Consider the following 20,291-nt stretch of genomic DNA (forward strand, 5'->3'; position numbering starts at 1 on the left):
CAGCCATAGCTGTGACAAGGCCCCGGCGGAGCCCAGGGGGCCAGTCACTTACTTGACATGCTTGGCGCTCTTGTAGTGGATGAAGATGACAATGGGGTAGATGTGCATGTGGTGCAGCCGCTCGATGGCGTGGGGAGCGATGTCCAGGAGGCAGTGTCGGTTCTGGGGGTAGGGGGTGCAGAGTGAGCCCTGGGGGGCAGGGAGGGGCAGCCAGCGCCCTCTCCTGCCACCAGCAGGACCCACCTCACCTCAAAGAGCTCTACCCACAAACAAGGCAGTAAAGCCACACGGTGCACCGTGGGGAAACCGTACCCAGGAAACTCCCAACAAACCCCACTCGCTGTGATGAAGGCCAAGGATGGCAGCCAGGGCTGGTGGGGCCCGGTGGGGGGTGGCCAGCCCAACTCCAAACTTCCTTTCCCGCCTTTGCCCAGATACAGGGACTTTCTGAAAGCCCTGCCCCACCCTGGCCTCTGAAGCATTATTTTTGCCAGACTGAGCGAATGAAGAGCCAGAGTCTGGTGAGCCTTTATGTGGCTGGGACTGAAGTACGTCTGTCGTCCCAGGCCTCCAGGCGGAGTGCAGGCCCGTGCACTCCCCACCCCCAGATGCTCCTCCAGGGCATTCCCCCCACTAGAGCTCGCCCACTTTCAGCAGTGAGAAGCCAACACCTTCATCTCACAGAGAAGGAAAGCAAAGCCCAGCGAGCAAGCTGAGCAGCCTGGAGAAATGCAGCCCAAGGAGCGGCCATGTCCTCCGACTCTGAGTGTTTGCTCCGCCAGCACTCCCCACAGATGTCCCCGCCCTCATGTTGCCTAGGATGTTCGAAGGCACCAAGAGACATAGCCCTTTTAGGGGCAGGGACCCTGAGGGAAGGTACGTTCCTGTCCCCAGAATGTGCATGTGAAATTGTTCGGCACATGCATTTGGGGACCCCGTTCTGGAATGCTCTGCAAGAGGCCTTTCTACAGAGCTCAATACTCTCATCAGAGATGAGACTCCCCACCACCTGCCAGAGAGGGAGACGGGCGGCATGCACACAGGGCAACTCCTCCACCCCCGCCAAGGGACGTGCCTGCAGCTCCTCCACCCCCGCCAAGGGATGTGCTTGCAGAAACACACAGCAGCCATGAGGGCAAACCCAGGCGCAGATGAACTCAGACTAACACAACACGGTGGGCTTAAGGTCTGAGAGCCGCTGGGGCAGAGGATCACGGACCAGGGGCCCAGACCTGTGCACAGGGGGTCTAATACTGGATGCCTAACCCTCAGACTGAAGCCCTGGGTACCTTTTCTGTGATCTCCTTTATTGACGCCACAGTGGTCACATCGAAATGGCCGCTTCTCCGCTTATAGTCGACAAACAGGCAATCTTTGACACCCCGCTCAATGGCCTGCTGGGAGGCCTTCATCACCTCTGCAAAGCACAGACACAGGAATCAGGGAGCCCCAGGCCCTGCTGAGCCCCAGCAGAGGGAGCAGGGGAAGAATACTGCTCAGCAGCTGTCACTACCCAGTCCTGCCATGCATGAATCTGACCCACGTCAGGAGGCTCTGAAATACTGCGAAATCCGCCCCCCAGTGCTGCCGCCCATTGTGCACAGCTGGGCAGGCAGGCGCACAGGGACATAGAGACAAAGAACCCAGTAGGCATAGAGGGTGCCCCATGCCCCTTACCAAGGGGACATCTGCAGAACTTGCCAGGCGCCTCATTCACCAGCATCTCTTTCACCACGTCCAGCAAAGGCCCCAGAATCAGGACAGGCCTCAGAGCGGCACAGTCCACCTTCTGGACCCGCTGATAGGCCAGGCTCACCGAATCTGAGGGAGAGAGAGCAGCAGCGTCACAGACCCAGCGTGGAGTGGAGGACCTGAGTGGGGCTGGGGTACCCCGCTCCCCGACCTTGCCCACTCTGGTTTACCTGGGACTCCCCCAGCTTCAGCACTGAAAATCTCATGTCCCAGGTACACCTGGGCATCGTCACCCCTGGAGTCCAGCATGAGCACCCCCCACGCCCTCTGTGAACACCAGAGGCAGCTGGTCTCAACCACTCATCCCAGAGCTTCCTTCGGCTCTGATTTTTCCTCGTGGGTCCACACCTGCTTCCCCTGCCCCATCTCCATTCTCCTGTGCTCTCTGGCAAGGCAACCTCTGGGGTTTGGCAGGAGAGCTCCCACTCCCCAGGAAGGTGTGGTCAGTGTAACCCAGACCTGCCCAGTGAGAGAGGTGAGGCCTCCCCCATCTGCACGGCTAGAACGCATGAGTGCTGTGAGCCAGCTCTGGCCATGCAGTTGAGGATAACCCTTAAGAAATAGAAGAGTCACAAGATGGGACCTGGGTCCTGGATGATCCTCAGAACACAACTGCCTCTCCCACATCACCCACAGCTCAGGCTTATAAATGACAGAGAAATAAACTGCCCATCATGCTTAAGCCACTGTTACTTGGTTTCAGTTAAAGCAGTCAAACCAATATCCTAGTTGATACATGCAGTAAACCTCCCCTTGCACCAAATGAATAAAGTCCTTGCAGGGAGAACACGGTCTAAAACCCAGCAAGCATCTTCCTGGCATCTCCCTGGTATAAGTCACCGTGCTGGCATGTCAGAAACATAATAAAGAATAGAACACAGAGTTCCTGCCATTAAAAAGGGCACGCTTTAACTAGAGTCACAACAGAGCAACACATGAATAGCAAGACAGCACGCAAGAGCTGCCTGGCAATTCCAGGAGTGACAGGCTTCAGTAGACACTGTGGCTGGATGACAGGGTGAAGAGACCACTTGAGCAGGCCCAGGAGGCAAGTGGGATGAGAGCGGTGTCTCCAGAAAGAGCAGGGCAAGAGGGTAAGTATGGAGGTGACAGGGAGGGCAGAGCACAAGATGGCAGCAGGCTTGGGAGGAACGGTCCATGAGAGGCTCGGCCTGGAGGGATCTGTACGCATATGCAGAGCAAGGAGTGACTGCAGAGTAGGCACAGGGACCAGGAGGCAGAGGTCTCAGGAGAACACAAGCACAGTGCCAGCTGCAGCAGCAGGCTCCATGAAGACCAACCTGTGGGCAAACTCAGGGGGAATAAGTCAAGTCTCTCCTCTTCCCTTGCCCTGTCCCCACGTGTGTTTTTAGAAGTGATCTCTGCTGGGAGTGGTGGCTCACGTCGGTAATCCCAGTACTTTGGGAGGCTGAGGCACGTGGATCGCTTGAGGTCAGGAGTTTGAGACCAGCCTGGCCAATATGGCAAGACCCCATCTCTACTAAAAATACAAAAATTAGCTGGGTATGGTGGCGTGCGCCTGTAGTCCCAGCCACTTGGGAGGCTGAAGCACAACAATCACTTGAACCCAGGAGGCGGAGGTTGCAGTGAGCTGAGACTGCACCACTGTACTCCAGCCTGGGCAACAGAGCAAGACTAGAGCTCAATAAAAATAAATAAATAAATAATAAATAAATAATAAAACTGATCATTATCCACATACATCCATACAGTCTTTTACACAGCATTGCCTAACCTGGTGACCAGCAGCTCTGTTGTTTAAAACTGGAGGGTTTGGTGGTCACATTCACCACCTTGGAACCCCATGTGGTTCTGAGTGAAGGTTCCCAGGAGGAGTCAGGGGACAAAGAACTTCCTCCGAGAGGAGTTTACACAAACAAATCCTTTCTGTAACAAATCCGAACCTCATGGATAAGGCCAGCAACTCCTCTCTGATATCCCTTCCCCAACCCCAGTCCCCACCGGCCCACTTGAAGGTAACCACTATTATGAGCTGGAAGTGTACCCTACTTCTCATAAACTGACTTTTATATGCTAAAGGAAACCTGAAATATACATTGTTTAAGTGTGTCTGTGGATATTTTGTAACTCGCTCCTTGTCTGGGGCTGTGTTTCTGGGAGGCATCCCTGGTGATTCCTGGTGGGCCTCTCTACTCCTTTTGGGCATGCCATGAACACTTCCTCTGCATCGACTTATCCACTTCCTTGCTGATGTACACTATGTCACCGTTCCCTCCATTTACTGGTATAAGAATCATATTCTCAAATTATGGCACAGTCGCTGTAGGGTGGAATTCAATATAGTGCTTAAAAGAATGGTTTGGAAGAATATTACTGATATGGGAGATGCTAACAATATGATAGTGGAATTATCTGGATGAAAATGGCATAATGCAGTGTAATGTCAGTTTTGTTGTATTAAGTAAAAAACTGGAAAGAAATACATTAAAATGTTAATGGTTAAAAAAATCATATTCTCCCTTACTGACTATTAACATTCCACATTGTGGGGTACCAATTTAGGAGATTCCCGTTCCTCCCTGACAATCTTGTTTGTCAGAGGTCCTCACAATTACAGAATCGTAAGACTAGACAGCATCTTATGAGTCACTGACTCCAACTGGAGAAGAAAACCAGCCTATCCAAGGTTACAGCTGATCAGGGCACAGCAAACGCATGGTCTTGGGGGTTCCAACCTTAGACCATACTGCAATGGCTTTCTTTAAAAGGTGCTGTGGACTGAACTGTGTCCCCTCAACATTTATATGCTGAAGCCCTAAGTCCCAAAGTGACTACATTTGGAGGCGGAGTCTTCAGGAGGTAAGTTAAATGAGGTCAGAAGAGTAGGGCCCTAATCTGATGGAACTGTGGCTTTTTAAGAGGAAGAGACACCAGAGATCAATCTCTCTGTCTCCAACATGTGAGGACACAGCAAAGAGGCAGCCGCATACAAGGCAGGATGAGAACCCTCACCAGAACCAACCACACTGGCACCCAGGTCTCGGATTTCCAACCTCAAGAACTGGGAGAAAATGAATTCTTGTGATTTAAGTCACCTAGTCTGTGGTATTGATTTTTTGGGTTTTTTTGTTTGTTTGTTTTTGAGATATGCTCTTGCTGAAGTGGGTGGCACAATCATAGCTCATTGCAGCACTGAACTCCTGGGCTTAGGTCATCCTCCAGCCCCAGCCTCCTAAGCAGCTGGGACTACAGGCACACGCCACCACGCTTGATTAGTTTTTTAAAGTTTTTGTAGAGATGGGAGTCTTGCCATGTTGCCCAGGCTGGTCTCGAACTCCTGGGCTCAAACAATCCTCTCGCCTCAGCCTCCCAAAGTGCTGGGATTACAGGTGTGAGCCATCGTGCCTGGCCTGTGGTATTTGGTTATGGCAGCCCTAGCAGACTAAGATAAAAGGAAAACCAGTCCTCCATATATTCCTGAGACACTCCCGCACAAGCTCCTAAAGGGGCAAGCATAAAGACATGCAGTGTCCTCTGGGCGGTGGAGAGTTGAGTCCACTTAGGAGACCATTGTGGGTGGGTGCACAATCAGCAGGGTTATGGGATGTACCAGGGATGCTATGTGGCAGCTGGAAGCAATAAACTAAAGCAGGAATTCAAAACCCACTGTGCATTAGAATTACCTGGGGTAACTTTTAAACTACTACATAGGTATTACTACTCCCAGGTATAATGGAACAGCTTGCATCATCCCTTGGAGAACAACTAGAAAATCTGGGTAAAAAATGAGAAATATCTTTTTGAAGGCATCGTAGAGTGGCAGAGACAAACAGGATTTGAGATGCCAAGATCCTGGAGAGAAGGAAATTGGAGTAGTAGAAGCTGACATTCTGCAGGCCTTTCCCCCTTCAGAGCAAGTAGAGACTTCTAAAGTGAGAGTGAGGGGCAGAGAACCCAGGCAGAGGGCCGCTGCTGAGGGCTGAGAACACAGGCAGAGGGCCGCTGCTGAGGGCTGAGAACCCGGGCAGAGGGCCGCTAAGGACTGAGAACCCACAAAAAGTTTCTGAAAATCTCCAAAGCAGGTGAGATCGAAACGGAGTTCAGGGCTGCCACGACCTGATGGGTCATGATTCCAGAGGAAGGGAAGGGCAAAGAACTAAGTCTGATATCAGAGGTTTTCCCTTAAAACTATTTGCCAAATTCTTAAGCTGTGAAAAGCAAGAAGCTAAGCATCTAAGAAAGTCACTGAGACACTGAGCAGAGTAGAGTGTTCCATGGCCTCCCAGTGCTGAAGAGTGAGAAACTGGAAGTCAAGGCTCCCTAGTGAGGAGCGGCACTAAGGAACACCCCAGGCTGGGACCACTGGTGGGCCGCCCCCTAGGGTCAGGGTGAACCACCAGCTGCACAAAAGCTGCAACCCATCCTGAGGTCAGCTGAGCCTGTGGCTGGATCGAGGTGATCTGCGAGCAGCGGCTATCTCCAGAGCAGAGGGCAGACCCTCTCTGGAGGCCAGCAACATCACTCAGAGCCCCGAAAATCCCCTAAACATAACTTCTGACATCTCAATAAACAATAACCAGGCATATCATGGGGCAGGACCAAGAAAAACAAAGACCACAGAAAGAGACTCAGGGATGACCACACATGACAGTTACCAAACGCGGTCTTTAAAAACATATGACTAAAGTATTTAAGAGGACAGATGACAAGAGGGAAAGTCTCAGCAGAGAATTAAAGCCTGGTAAAAAAGAACCAAGTAGAAACTCTAGAGTGATAAATAAAATACAATTTCTGAAAGTAAGAACATAATGGATGCAACAGAAGAGTGGAATAATAAACATGAAAAAAGGTGACTAAAAAACAACCAGGCTGGCTGAATCATGGAGAGAAAGAAAGAAGTGGAAAATACAGGAGAAAAAGAGCCCAGAAGATAGGACACAGACATGGTATGGTCGAAGACTGAAAACCCCGAGGAGAGGCAAGGTCAGCACAGAAGCAGTATGAAAGAAACTGCAGCCAGGAATCTCCAAAACCGACCACACCACCAAGCTATAGATGTAAAAAGCGCTAAGAACCTTCTGAGCAGGATAAACACAAAGAAAACCACACAGTGGAAGCATGGTATGGTAAGAAATTAAGAAATTTCTTTCTGAGAAAGAAAGGCAGAGAAAACCCTACCCACCCATGGTGGTGGACGGGTGGTGGCACTGCCTTCGGCACTGAGCCTGCAAGGATGACTTCTCACCTGCAATGAGCATGGCAGGCTGACAAGTGTCCCCCAAAGACTGATTCACGTCCTAAGCCCCAGATCCCATGAGCATTACCTTATGCAACAAAAGAAGCAATGATTCAGTTAAAGGCCTTGGGAGGAGGGGCTTTTCCTGGAGTATCTGGGTAGGTGGGTCCTAAATAAAACCCCATGGGTCCTCTGAGAGGCAGAGGGAGTTGACAGACAGACCCACGTGGAACAGGAGGTGACGTGAAGACGGAGCGGATGAAATTTGAAGGTGACAGTGATGTGGCCACAGCAAAGGCTTGGTGGCAGCCACTAGAAGCTGGCAGGGGCAAGGAACAGGCTCTCTCCTCAAGCCCCGAGGGAGCGAAGGCTGGCCAACAATTTGACTGACCCAGTGGTCCTGAGTGTGGACTTCTGGCCTCCGGAACTGGGAGGATAAACCCGTGTGTTTGAAGCCACACACAGTCTGTGGTAATTGGGTACAGCAGCCACGGGAAACTACTACACAAAGAGAGCCATGGACCAGGAATGGTATCTTTAAAGCACCCAAGTAAAACATCCACCAATCTAAAATTCTACATCCAGTGAAAATCTCCAAAAACGATATTAAAATGGACATTTTCAGACACAAACACTGACAGGATGTGTCACCAACAAACCTGCATTATAAGAAAAACATTTCTGCGAGTTGTTTAGCAGAAAGAAAACAAAGTAAGAAAGAAGCACAAAACTGCAGGAAGGAATGAGGAGCAATGGAAATGTAAAAGGCAAAAACTGATGAATAACTGATGTGCAAATGGATAGACTGAGTCGGAGTTAAAGTAGCTGTAGAATTAAAATGAGAAAAGTATGGCCGGGCACAATGCCTTGTGCCTGTAATCCCAGCACTTTGGGAGGCTGAGGTGGGCGGCTCACTGAGGTCAGGAGTTTCAAGACCAGCCTGGCCAACATGGTGAAACCCCATCTTTACTAAAAATACAAAAATTAACCACATGTGGTGACAGGTGCCTGTAATCCCAGCCACTTGGCAGGCTGAGGCAGGAAAATTGCTTGAGCCTGGGAGGCGGAGGTTGCAGTGAGCCGAGATCTCACCACTGCACTCCAGCCTGGGTGACAGAGCGAGATTCTGCCTCAAAAACTAAAATAATAATAAAATAAAATGAGAATAGTATCAAAGCTAGAAAAGAGACAAATGGAGTTAGTGGTTTCCTGTTTTACAATTATCAGGGAAGTAGTCAAAGCAATGATTTCTCCTAGCAGTAAGTCAAAGGTGCACGCTGTGACATCTAGTTTAACCCCCAAAAGAATAAAATAGAAACAACACTAGTAGATGTGAAAGGATAATAGTAGATGGTATAGGGGCAGAATAAAACAAACACATGATTAATTTTTAAAAAGCAAGAAGGAAGGGACAAACATAGATGAGGTAGAATGAATAGAAAACAAATAGTAAGATGGCAAATGTCTACTTTATGTAATAGGGTAAATACTCCTGATGAAACAATCAAGACTGTCACAAGGGTGTTCAGATTGTGGAAATTCCTCACGCTGCTCACTTTTCTGTAAATGAATGTGCGCACTGCTGTATGTATGTTACACTTGGATAAAGTTTTTAAAAAGACACATTGCCACAGTGGATTTAAAAAGTCCCACATGCTGCTTACAAGGGATATTTAAATATAAAGTGACAGAAAAATTTGAAGTAAAAGAAAAAGATAAACTGTGCCAAAGATAACCAAAAGAAAACTGGTAATGTCAATAAAAATATCACATAAAATAGACTTTCAGCAAGAAACACTCCTGGAGATCAAGAAGGACATTTTATAATGATAAAAAGGTCAATTTACCAGGAAGGTATAACAATGCAAAAGGTGTATGTACCTCATGACAACTTCAAGATATGTACTGAAAAAGACCTGAAGAGCTAAAAGGAAGAATAGACAAAGGGCTATTTTTCAAAGACGCTAACACCACTGGACAAATGCCAAATATACCGGAAATGGCACCTGCAGAGAAAGGAGCAGAGGGCACAAGAGTGGAGACCAAAGAGAGTGAAGGAAAACCAAAAAGCAAAATAAGAGAGAAACCTTGCCTTGAATAACAGGTTGGCAATTTTTATTTATTTATTTATTTATTTATTTTATTTTATTTTTTTGAGACAGGGTCTCACTCTGTTGCCGGGGCTAGAGTGCAGTAGCATGATCACAGCTCACTGCAGCTTTGATCCCCCAGGCTGAAGCAATCTTCCTGCCTCAGCCTCTTCAGTAGCTGGAACTACAGGCATGAGCCACCACACCAGGCTAATTTTTGTATTTTTTTTAGTAGAGATAGGGTTTCACCATGTTGGCTAGGCTGGTCTTGAACTCCCTGCCTCAAGTGATCCACCCACCTCAGCCTCCCAAAGTGCTGGGATTACAGGTGTGTGCCACCATGCCTGGCCTAAACTTTTTCTATAAGGGGCAAGATAGTAAATACTTCAGGCTTTGAAGGCAAAACGGCAAAATTAAGCAACTGTTAGCAGCAAAGGGCTAACAGATTTTTTACATCTTACATTTTAAAAAGTGTAAAAACCCATGTTTAGCTCACAGACCATCTAAAAATAGGCAGTGGTCCAGACTCAGTCCATGGCCAATAGTTTGCCAACCCTTGTCCCAGCTGATAGTGACAGGGGGCCATGAACTACAGTGTGATCCACTCAACTCCCTAGGCCTAAGGTCTTCATTGTGAAAAGGGAAGGGAGGGAGGGAGGCAGCCAGCTGCCCTACACTCTGCTGCTCACTGCCACCCCCATACCTGATTGCCAGGGAGGGTATGTTCTAGGACAGTAGACACACACCAGGGCCCTGGGTGCCACGTTCCTAAGGACCTCTTGCTTTAAAGGATAAATGCATCCTTTCCACAAGGACTGTTTACTAGGGGATGTCTGACATCTCCTATTACTCAACTCCAGCCCAGGATTAGCATCTTGCCCCAGAAGTATCATATAAGAGTTGTTAATGAACAGAGGACTGAGGCCAGAAATGCAGACGTTCTGCAGAAACCGATGGCTCTTGGTCACTACCAAGCAGCCTGTAATAACCTAAAAACAAATGGCAAGCAAGGCACTCAGCAGAGATTGCTTTCTGCCTACCCAATAGCCATCCCTCCATTCTTCCTTAGTAACTGAACCTCGTACTGAGGCCAGCAATACACCCAGCTGAAACATGCCTTTTCTTCTTGTTTTAATTATTATTTTTTGAGACAGGATCTTGCTCTGTCACCCAGGCTGGAGTACAATGGAACGATCTTGGGTCACTGCAACCTCCGCCTCCTGGGTTCAGGCGATTTTCCTGCCTCAGTCTCCCAAGTAGCTGGGATTACAGGCGCATGCCACCACACCTGGCTAATTTTTGTATTTTTAGTAGAGACAGGGTTTCACCACGTTGGCCAGGCTGGTCTCGAACTCCCGACTTCAGGTGATCCACCCACCTCGGCCTCCCGAAGTGCTGGGATTAAAGGTGTGAGCTACTGTGCCTGGCCAAAACATGCCTTTTTGACCTCTCTTGCACATGCGAGTGGACAATGAGATGTAAGTCGAAGTCACAGGTTAGGGCTTCCAGACAGCTGCTGAAAGAGGCACGCTCAGCTGAGGCACACTTCTGCCTTACCCCTTCCTTCCTCCTGCTGCCTGAAACAGGGATGTGCTGGTTGCACTGACAGGCAGTGACCGGGAGGATAGAAGCCACACCCCATAGATGTGGCTCTGAAGATGGCAGCACCCCCAACCAAGCCGGACACACACCTTCAGACTTGTGCACAATGCAAAGTAAGCCTCTCTTTTCTTTAAGTCCCAGTTGTGGAGCTCCTGGATCCACAGCAAACCCCATCTGGAGAGCCCACTGGAAAATGAGCTCGGCCACTTGCCTTCAAAGAGTGGAATGGAGTCATTGGAAAAGGGATCCAAGGAGAGTAGGTCTTTCCCATCCTTGGATCCGCTGCGTTTGTGCTTGTGTTTCCTCCGAAAAAAGGACCGGCGTGCAGCCGCCGACAGTGTCTTTGTGGCACTATTATCATCTTTGACTTCAGACATGCTGAGCCTCCTGGAGAATTCTTGGTCCATCCTGTGGCACAGGGGACAATGCTGGGCAGGGCCATCGAGACCCTGCTGCCTTACCCTACCCGACCTACCTGGTGAGAAAAGCAAGGGTGGGCCAGGCACCAGGCTCCCCCTACACTCCTTGGCAGGTCTCAAGGCTACATCTCCTCCCATGCCCCTGGGACCCCTCGGTACATCCTGTGGGGCGACACGAACACCAGCACCAGGGCAAGCTCTCAGAGCAGGTGATTTTTTCTACTACAGCATATTCAGCTCAGTGTCAAAAAGAACTGCTAGCACAGCCTTCACTTGGTGACGAGTTACACTTCCTGCCATAGAAGGGAAATGATGCAGGGATGCAGGCTGCCTCGAAAACATGCTCAGTGACGAGCCAGACAAAAGGCTACACTATGCAATCCCATCCACACAGGAGTCCAGACAGGGAAACCCGTGGGTATCAGAAGTGAAGTAGTGGCTGCCTAGGGCTGAGGGCTGGGTGGGAGGACAGTAGGATAAGCGGCTGACAGCTAATGGGTCTGGGGTTTGTTTGAGGTGATGGAAATGCTCTAAAATTAACTGTGGTGGCGGCTGCACACACCTATGAATATGCTGAAAACCACTGAATGGTACACTGTGAGGGAGCAGCAAGGCGTAAGTATCTCCATAAATCCATTTTTCTAAAACAAGTAACGCCTCCTGACCCACCACTGTGCTCCATGCAGCACTGACTCACACTAGGAGCAGCTTTTTAGACCAGCACTTTTGTCAAAACGTAGAGAGCAGAAGCTAGGATGAGAAGCAGAATCCCTCCTCCGGCAGCCCTGGCCCCAGCCCCCTCCCATGGGACAGCTCCACGGCTGGTGGCCCTCAGCGACCCCTGCCCCACCCGGCCCCAGACCCAGAGAACACTTACACATATTTGCTGGGAATCTGCCCACGCTGGATCTTCTGGGCATTCTCGTCCAGCTGCCAAGCCATCCAGGACCCAAACGTGCCCTGGGGCAAGGTGTCATCCACGTAGAGAATGTCATCCTTCTTAAAGCTCAGCTCATGCTCCACATCTGCCAGCCGGTCGTACAGGGCCCTGGACCACAGCACAGAGGGAACATGATCAGGTGGCTCTGGCCACCGAGGACAAACAAGGTGCCTTCTGTGGCCAGGCCCCTAAGGCTGATATTCTGCTTTGAGCTATCTCCAAACTTGATCAGGAACCGCCGAGGTGGTGAATCTCAAAGTGGGGAGCCCTGTGTTTTACATAAAGGGACAAAGACTGCCTTTGCTCCCCTAACACTGAGGGCACATCCCCATCAGAAAGAACTCGCCAGGATCTGAGGCCATAACTTCCCTTTCCAGGTGGCCTTTCCCAGTTGCCTCCCTCCTCGAAGCCCAGGCCCCTGGTTCCCACAGACTGGAATCTCCCTAGGATGGAAACATGTCATCTCCTACCCTAGAGACAGGGAGTGGTACCGCATCAGTGTTCTCATGCTTTCTGTGATCTCGGATCTTAGGAAATGAAAAGAAAGCTCTGAGCTCCTCCTAGAAAGCCTGCTGCCATCCCTAAATGCCCACAGCATTTCATACAGTAGTAAGGGCACTGAAGATGCCTGGAAGTCCACACACACTGCAGAGGGATCTGCAAACCTGGCTTGGGGGACACCAGAAAAAAAGGAGCACAGCACACAGGAAAATGGGGCTTGACTGCCTCCAAATTCTCCAGGCCTTAAGCCCTAAAGGAGCCCACCTGTTTCTTTAAGCCCTAAAGGTTGTTCTAAGTCACAGTCATCTCACCATAAATAAGTGTGCAGATTTGAGTGTCAAGGAATGATGATCATGGCCCCAGCCTTGTGGGGCAAGAAACAGACAGCCATTTACCAGGAAGAGAATCTCCAATGAAAGCCTGTCCTCTGTCCCCAAATCTCCCACTGATTCCCCAGCCACTGGTACCTGATGTAGAAGCTGTCGCCAGGCAGGCCCTTGGCCTTCGTGAACTCCTCGGGGCGGTACTGCACCTTCAGGCGGACGCCATCCCTGGGCTTCAGCATTTCCACGTAGACCTCCTCCACTGTCTTATTCCGCATGTCCAGGCTGCCATACTGCCAGGGATGGGGGTGGACGTGTCAGAAGGCAGAAGCCAGGGGACAGCATGGGCATTCGAGAGGGGCCAGTGCTGACCATATGGCAGAAATTCCACATCCCTCCTTAACTGAGACTCTGCCTGCCTCCCCTCTGCAGAAAGGGCTGAGTCTTCACGGTCTCCCCAGCCTCCAGCTCCCGTGCATGCTCCCTGGACATCAGGTCCTCTGCCAAGTGGCTGCTCTGCCCTTGACAGCTTATCCAGGAAAAACCCTGTTCTGGTGACCAGCAAGTCTGGGCTTTTCAGAATAGGGCCCTTCCTCTTGCTGATGCTACCTGTGCTTTTATTTATTTATTTTTTGAAACAGGGTCTCCCCTCTGTCACACAGACTGAGTGCAGTAGTGCAATCACAGCTCACTGTAGCCCAGACCTCCTAAGCTCAAGTGATCCTCCCACCTCAGCCTCCAGAGTAGCTGGGACTACAGGCACACTCCACCATGCCTGGCTAAATTTTGTTTTGTTTTTTGTAAAGATAGGGTCTCACTATGTTGCCCAGGCTGGTCTTGAACTCCTGGGCTCAAGCAATTCTCCCACCTTGGCCTCCTAAAGTTCTGGGATTACAGGTGTGAGCCACCAAGCCCAGCCCAACTTGTGCCTTTATATTCTCACAAACCATCTCCCCCATGAGGCAGGAGACCACAGAGAAAAACCATCCTCTCTCATCAGAACAGTCCTGCAGCTACACCACCTGAGGGCAAGCACCTCCTGGTGCCCAGGGCCTGAGCCAAGGCTCTGCCCTCAGGTTCCCTCGATGGCCTACCTGGCTTCACAGGGACCTGCTCAAAGGGGCTTGGCAGAATTCTGGGTTTACAGGGATTAAAAATCAACCCTGGCCAGGCACAGTGGCTCACGCCTGTAATCCCTGTACTTTGGGAGGCCAAGGCAGGTGGATCACCTGAGGTCAGGAGTTTGAGACCAGCCTGTCCAATGTGATAAAACCCCGTCTCTACTAAAAATACAAAACAAAATTAGCTGGGCGTGTTGGTGCGCACCTGTAATCTCAGCTACTCAGGTGGCTGAGGCAGGAGAATCGCTTGAACCTGGGAGGCAGAAGTTGCAGTGAACCAAGATTGTGCCACTGTACTCCAGTGTGGGCAACAAGAGCAAAACTCCGTCTCAAAAAAAAAATCAACCCTGAGGCTGGGCACGGTAGCTCATGCCTGTCATCATAGCACTTTGGAAGGCCAAGGCGGGCAGATCACTTGAGGTCAGGAGTTTGAGACCAGCCTGGGCAACATGGTGAAATCTGGTCTCTACTAAAAATATAAAAATTAGCTTGGTATTGTGGCACACGCCTGTAGTCCCAGCTACTCGGAAGGCTGAGGCAGAAGAACCGCTTGAACCTGGGAAGTGAAGGTTGCAGTGAGCCGAGATTGTGCCAGTGCAATCCAGTCTGAGCAACAGAGCAAGACTCTGCCTCAACAACAAAAGTCAGCCCTGACTGGCTCACCAGATGAGAGGCTGTACTCCTCTGTCTTTGGTGCCACCTGAGATGGCAGCAAGCCACCTGGGGCAGGTAGATGGAGGCCTGGCCTACTCAGCAGCTAAGAACTCACCTCCAGGATGAGGTCCCCTGGCACGAGGCCGTCAGGACCCTTGGCAGGACTGTCATCCTCCACCTCAGCCACAAACACCCCATGCAGGTTCCCACCACACAAGTGCACCCCAAGCTCCAGCTGGGACTTTTTGATGAAGACAATGCGTGGCTCCAGGGTCTTCTTGTTGGTATCTCCCGCAATCCTTTCAGGAAACAAAACAAAGTTCCTCAACTGTGCACAAGGAGGGAGGAGGCACAAAAAGACAAAGCAGTGGCCAGGGTCTTAATCGCTTTCTGCCTGCTTCCTGGGTTCTCAGAACCACAGGGAGCTGAGAGGTGGCCGCCAGTTCTACTGGCTCGGCGTTCAGGGCAGGATGCTGAGGTGCACTGGAGATGAAGGCAAGACCCCAGGTCCAAAGTCAGTTGAATGGGGAGTCAAAACCCAGGCTCCCAGGCCCGGCTATCAATCTCATGCCTTAGAGATCAGGATGGCCTCTCTCCCATGGGGATCACACCCATTTTCCTTAGTTCTTCCTAAGGAAAGGTAAAGTTGGCCTCACTGTCCAGAGCACAGCAATGCATTCAGCAAATGTCTACCAAGCAACTTCTATAGACCAAGGAACTGCTAACTCGTGAAGAGGAACCCCTTGCCATCAAGGCACTTACAATCAAGGGAGGGAAGCTGAAAGTAAGCTGCTGAACACATGGAGGGAGAGAGATGGGACAGCGATGGAAACAGATAAAGAGGGCTTCAGGGGAGATGCCAGCCTGGGAGGAAAACCTTGCAGCAGGTAAGTTCCCAGTGACAAACTCTGGTATAGAGAATGCAGAGCTGGCCTCATTCTGTGAGATGCTGCCCAGGGCTTAGTGAAGGCCTCTCAGTGCTGGAGACACAGCTCTTCCTCCTCCTGAACTCTGCTGCTCCCTTGGCCTGGACTTGCCCACCCCTGGCTCTTGCCTGTCCTGAACATTTTAATCCAGCTGCCACCTCCCCTGCCACACTCCAGTGATCTTCCTGCGTGGCGGCCAGCAGTTTTGACTGTGCTGCACACTGTGCCCAGCACTGGTCTGCCACCTCGTTGAGGGAAGCACTGCTGTGGGTGGCCAGAGCCCAGGGCCTGGCGGGGTGACGACTGTGGGAATGTGTCCAAAGACAGACTCAGAAAGCGAGTGAATGAGAAAAGGAGAAGAGAAAGAGAAGATGCAGGGGAAAGAACAAGTCAATTAGAAAACAGGAGAAAGAGAGAAAGGAAAAGAGAGCAGGGAGGGAAAAAAGGAATGCTGTGCTCCCAGCCCAATTCCTGAAGACCTGGTGTGTGGCCTGCAGCATATGAGGCCAGCTGCCCAGTGCCCACGCCACTTGGAGAATGTGCTCAGCCCCACCCAGCCGAAGTGGACACAGGGAAGGCTCACAGCACACATCTGCTGACCTGGAGCTGCTCTGCTTGGCTGGGGGGGTGCTAGGCCCCTCGTCCTGCTCCATCAGTGGGTCAACGACAGAGGGATGCTCCGGGGTGGTGGTGCCGCTGCCCTGGAGAGTGGAGTGGGTACCGGCAGGGTCCAGGTGTGAGCTGGAGACGGAGGACAGGAGGGATAAGGAGCAGTATAAAGATACCCAGAGCCACCCCCGCTCCTGTGGCAACTAGGTCTGAGCTATAAATGGGGACCGGGTCACACAGCCCTGCACCCTGTGCCCTGAGCAGAACAGACACATTAGAAGCCTGGACCCATGACATCCACCCCAAAGCATCCACCTGTCCTCTCCCCTCCACCTGTCCTCAGCTCAGGGGCCCCCTCCAAAGGCATCTGGCCTCGGGGAGCTGTGCGCGTCCTGTCCCTTTTCCTCTGCCTGTGCATCCCATCTCTCCTGCTGAGCTTGTGACGCAGCACTGCCGGGCGTGCCTCCCCTTCTTTTCTGCCCTTCCACCCACAACTCAGGGGCAGATACAGACAGGTGTACAGCATCTGCTCCTGGACAGGGAGCCAAACACTTTGAGTGAGAATCCACCCCCTGGGCCACAGCTCCTGGCTACCACAGGCCGCTGCTGTTCAGGGGGACCACAGCCATCTGTTTTCACACCCCATTTCAGGAGAAGACAGCCTCTCTCTATATGCCCCTTTTCCAAAATCCAGGGCTGGTCAATTCTCTCTTTAGCAGCAGTAGGATCCTCAGAACTTGCAGCTGTCACCCTGAGTCCCCCTGCAATGAGTGGAGTGCTGCCACACCCACCTCTCCACCCCCAGCCCAGACGGCCCGGGGAGGCCCGCGCTCACCTGGACCGAGAGTGGCTGCTGAGCTGGTGCACGTGGGGGTTGTACTGGGCCAGGATGGTGATGGTATCACACTGCTGCCCGATGATGAGCCGCGCCTGCTGCTCCGTGGCGCTCCGCAGGTTTATGCCATTGAACTGGGGAAACATCAGGAGGGGCTCAGTGATGGAGTCGGGGCTCAGTGATGGAGTCGGGGCTCAGTGATGGAGTCGGGGCTGTGGACAGGGAGGAGGCCCTAGGGACTTGGGAGCACTGCGGTTCCCTAGGAGGAGGAGGGGGGAAGAAGGGCAGGTTTCCATGGGCGCCATGCAGGAGGGCAGCTCCCTCTCACCTCCAGTAACTGATCCCCGTACTCCAGGCCAGCCTGGTGAGCGATGCTCCCCACGGTCACCTTGGAGACATAGATGCCACCCTTCTCTCCACTCACGATGGAGATGCCCAGTGGCTCTGAGCCCTTCTGCACCTTCACGTGGCGTGGCTCCTCCACATAAGGCCTAAGGAAAAGTCAAAAGTTTCGGGGACTCAGGGTCAAACAAAAGGGTTGGGGAGAGCCTGAGTTCTCCAATCAGGCAGTGCAGAAAGGGCCCCAAGCCTGGATGCTCCCATTGTGACACAGCTACATGGGGACACGGTGGGCCTAACCCTGTGTGACAAAGGACCACATTCCCACAGCCTCACGCAACACGAGCCAGCACACCCAGACACGCAACCACCCAGGCCAAAGACACAGAGAACGATCTGTGTGAACTATCAACACTGATACACGCAGATTTTCATTATGGGAGAGAAGCTGCCCCACAATATGCAATTACAAACTCCGGGGGGCTCGAGATGCCCTCCGAGGAAAAGAGATGGCTCTTGGGATGACATTCCATCCTGAGGGGGCAACAGAAAATAATCCATTTTTATGTTTACTGGCTACACAGAGTGATGCAAACTGGTCATGGAAATTAAGCCGCTGCAGACCCAAGCCTTTGTAAAGGGAGGAGGCAGCTAGGAGCAAGGTTGCAGTCATGCACTTGCTGCCCTGGGGCTGTCCAGTGTACCCAAGGGCACTGGGGCAGGGTCTCGGTGGGGAGCCTCTGGGCAAGCCAACCGCATGGTGGAAGGCCTGGGCCTGGTGGCCACAGGCAGCCTCAGAAGAGATCTGTGGTGGCAGAGACATCTGGAAGGTGACAAAGGTTAGAAAGAAGGGACGCTCAGAGGAGAAAGACAATCAGAGACACCTGGAACATAACGGAAAAGACAGTCGAGTGATGCGGAGCCTCCCGTCGGGACTTCACGCCGCCCAGGGCCTCATTCCTCCAGGGTGTGGACACCTGAGCTTTTCCTCACAGGATAAAACCATATAGCCAAAGGCTGAGGGGGCCAGTCCAGGTCCCCTCTACAGCACATGGTCGGGATAGATTCCAGCAGGGAGGCACCTAAACCACCCCACCCCAGCCACCTGGAGGCAGAGCAGCTTCCCGATTGGCACTCTCAGCCTGCGGCCCTGTGGCCCAGCCCTCTTGGGAAGAGGAGATTAAAATTATTCTTGAGTTGTCCCTGCTTTATCCCACCCTCCAAAGTGTTCCCACTTCCCAAACTTGCCCACTCTAGAAGTCCTCCCTTGACCCTCCAGCTCAGACAGATCCACCCCAGCCTACACCCACAGTCCCTTTTGATGCAACACGGATTAGAGCCCCGTGCTGTGGACAGCTGCAGAGCCCTTCGCACACAGCCACCCCCAGATCACCCTCCTGCTCCAGCCTTAGATGATGAAACAGAGACCCAGAGCAGAAAGAGGTCCACCTCCATACAACAGGTGTTATCACAATAAAGGAGCAAGCGACTAAGTCACAGCAATAGCCACACGACAGAATGACGATCTGAAGCAGGTTCTCAGGTTCCAGCGACATGCAAAGATGTAAGGGACGCACCACGGGGTGGGGAGGCCCGATCGGCATCATTTTACTTATATTTATCTGCATCTGCATACACAAGTATGCGTGGATTTATGCACAAGGAGGCTTCTTACGCAGGACATTACCAAGTGTTAGCAATGGTGTCTCCAGGTGAGGGGATCTGAGATAATCTTTTTTTCTTTTTTTTTTGGAGACGGATTCTCGCTCTGTCACCCAGGCTGGAGTGCAGTGGCATGATCTCAGCTCACTGCAACCTCCACCTCCCAGATTCCAACAATTCTCCTGCCTCAGCCTCCCAAGTAGCTGGGATTACAGGTGTGCACCATCATGCCCAGCTAATTTTTGTTTTTAGTAGAGACGGGGTTTCACCATGTTGGCCAGGCTGGTTTCAAACTTCTGACCTCAGGTGATCCGCCCATCTCAACCACCCAAAGTGTTGGGATTACAGGCATAAGCTATCTCACCTAGCCAGAGATAATCTTTACTTTTTAGTCTTCTGAATTATTTGAATTGTTTATAATATGCAAAGTTTTCTCTAAACAATAGCTGCTTCTCAAAAGAGGTTTATAAAGTATACTTAAACTATCACAAATAGCTAAAAACATAACATTAAGGGAGATGTAATTATGTACATAAATAATAAAGCATGTAATATATATACATATATATTTCCAAAGGGTAAAGGCAATTGAATCTCTTGTTGAAGAGATTATCTGTGACTTTTTTCTTCTCTCTACTTGTCTGCTTTTTATTTTTTGAGACGGAGTCTTACTCTGTCACCCACGCTGGAGTGCAGTGCTGCGATCTCAGCTCACTACAACCTCCGCCTCCCGGGTTCAAGCAATTCTCCTGCCTCAGCCTCCCGAGTAACAGGGACTACAGGCGCCCGCCACCATGCCTGGCTAATTTTTGTATTTTTAGTAGAGATGGGGTTTCACCATGTTGGCCAGGCTGGTCTCGAATTCCTGACCTCAGGTGATCCACCTGCCTCAGCCTCCCAAAGTGCTGGGATTATAGGCATGAACCACCGCACTCAGCCTTCTTCCTACTTTTCTATGTCCCCGATTTTCCGTAACAAATATAAAATACTATACTTCAGAATCTGGGAAACAGGGCTATTTTTAAAAAGAAAGCTGTTGCTCAGTCAGGTCACACATGTCAAATTTCATCTCCAATCGGATCCTAACTACCATGAGGGCAGGAGTCACTCACATTTTTCTCCCTTCTGGAGCAGGTCCTGGCTCTCCATGCCCTGCAAGGAGCTAAGGGAATGCCTGACGGTGGGTGGCAAGGCCCTTTCCACAACTGAAGAACCCACTTCACTTGGGGAAAGTCCCGTCCTCTCCGTGGCCAGGGCCGGGGCTGAGTAAAACAGGCCAGCATGCTCCTGCACGTGCCAC

General features: G+C 51.2%; 1 protein-coding gene across 3 annotated transcripts in view; it reads right to left on the reverse strand.

Moving 5' to 3' along the window:
• LOC105465968 (discs large MAGUK scaffold protein 5) overlaps window positions 1–20,291 on the reverse strand; it is a 149,067-nt gene that overhangs the window by 3,973 nt on the left and 124,803 nt on the right. For all 3 annotated transcript variants that reach the window (XM_071068791.1, XM_011714643.2, XM_011714644.3), the window contains exons 21-30: window positions 17,319–17,481; window positions 16,991–17,124; window positions 16,147–16,287; window positions 14,736–14,919; window positions 12,990–13,138; window positions 11,959–12,129; window positions 10,874–11,070; window positions 1,678–1,821; window positions 1,290–1,417; window positions 53–162 (exon numbers count right to left, since the gene is read on the reverse strand). In XM_071068791.1, the coding sequence (XP_070924892.1) occupies window positions 53–162; window positions 1,290–1,417; window positions 1,678–1,821; window positions 10,874–11,070; window positions 11,959–12,129; window positions 12,990–13,138; window positions 14,736–14,919; window positions 16,147–16,287; window positions 16,991–17,124; window positions 17,319–17,481 (1,521 nt within the window). The remainder of the gene's footprint in view (window positions 1–52; window positions 163–1,289; window positions 1,418–1,677; window positions 1,822–10,873; window positions 11,071–11,958; window positions 12,130–12,989; window positions 13,139–14,735; window positions 14,920–16,146; window positions 16,288–16,990; window positions 17,125–17,318; window positions 17,482–20,291) is intronic.

The sequence above is a fragment of the Macaca nemestrina genome, chromosome 9 (assembly GCF_043159975.1).
Source record: "Macaca nemestrina isolate mMacNem1 chromosome 9, mMacNem.hap1, whole genome shotgun sequence".
Classification (NCBI taxonomy): Eukaryota; Metazoa; Chordata; class Mammalia; order Primates; family Cercopithecidae; genus Macaca; species Macaca nemestrina.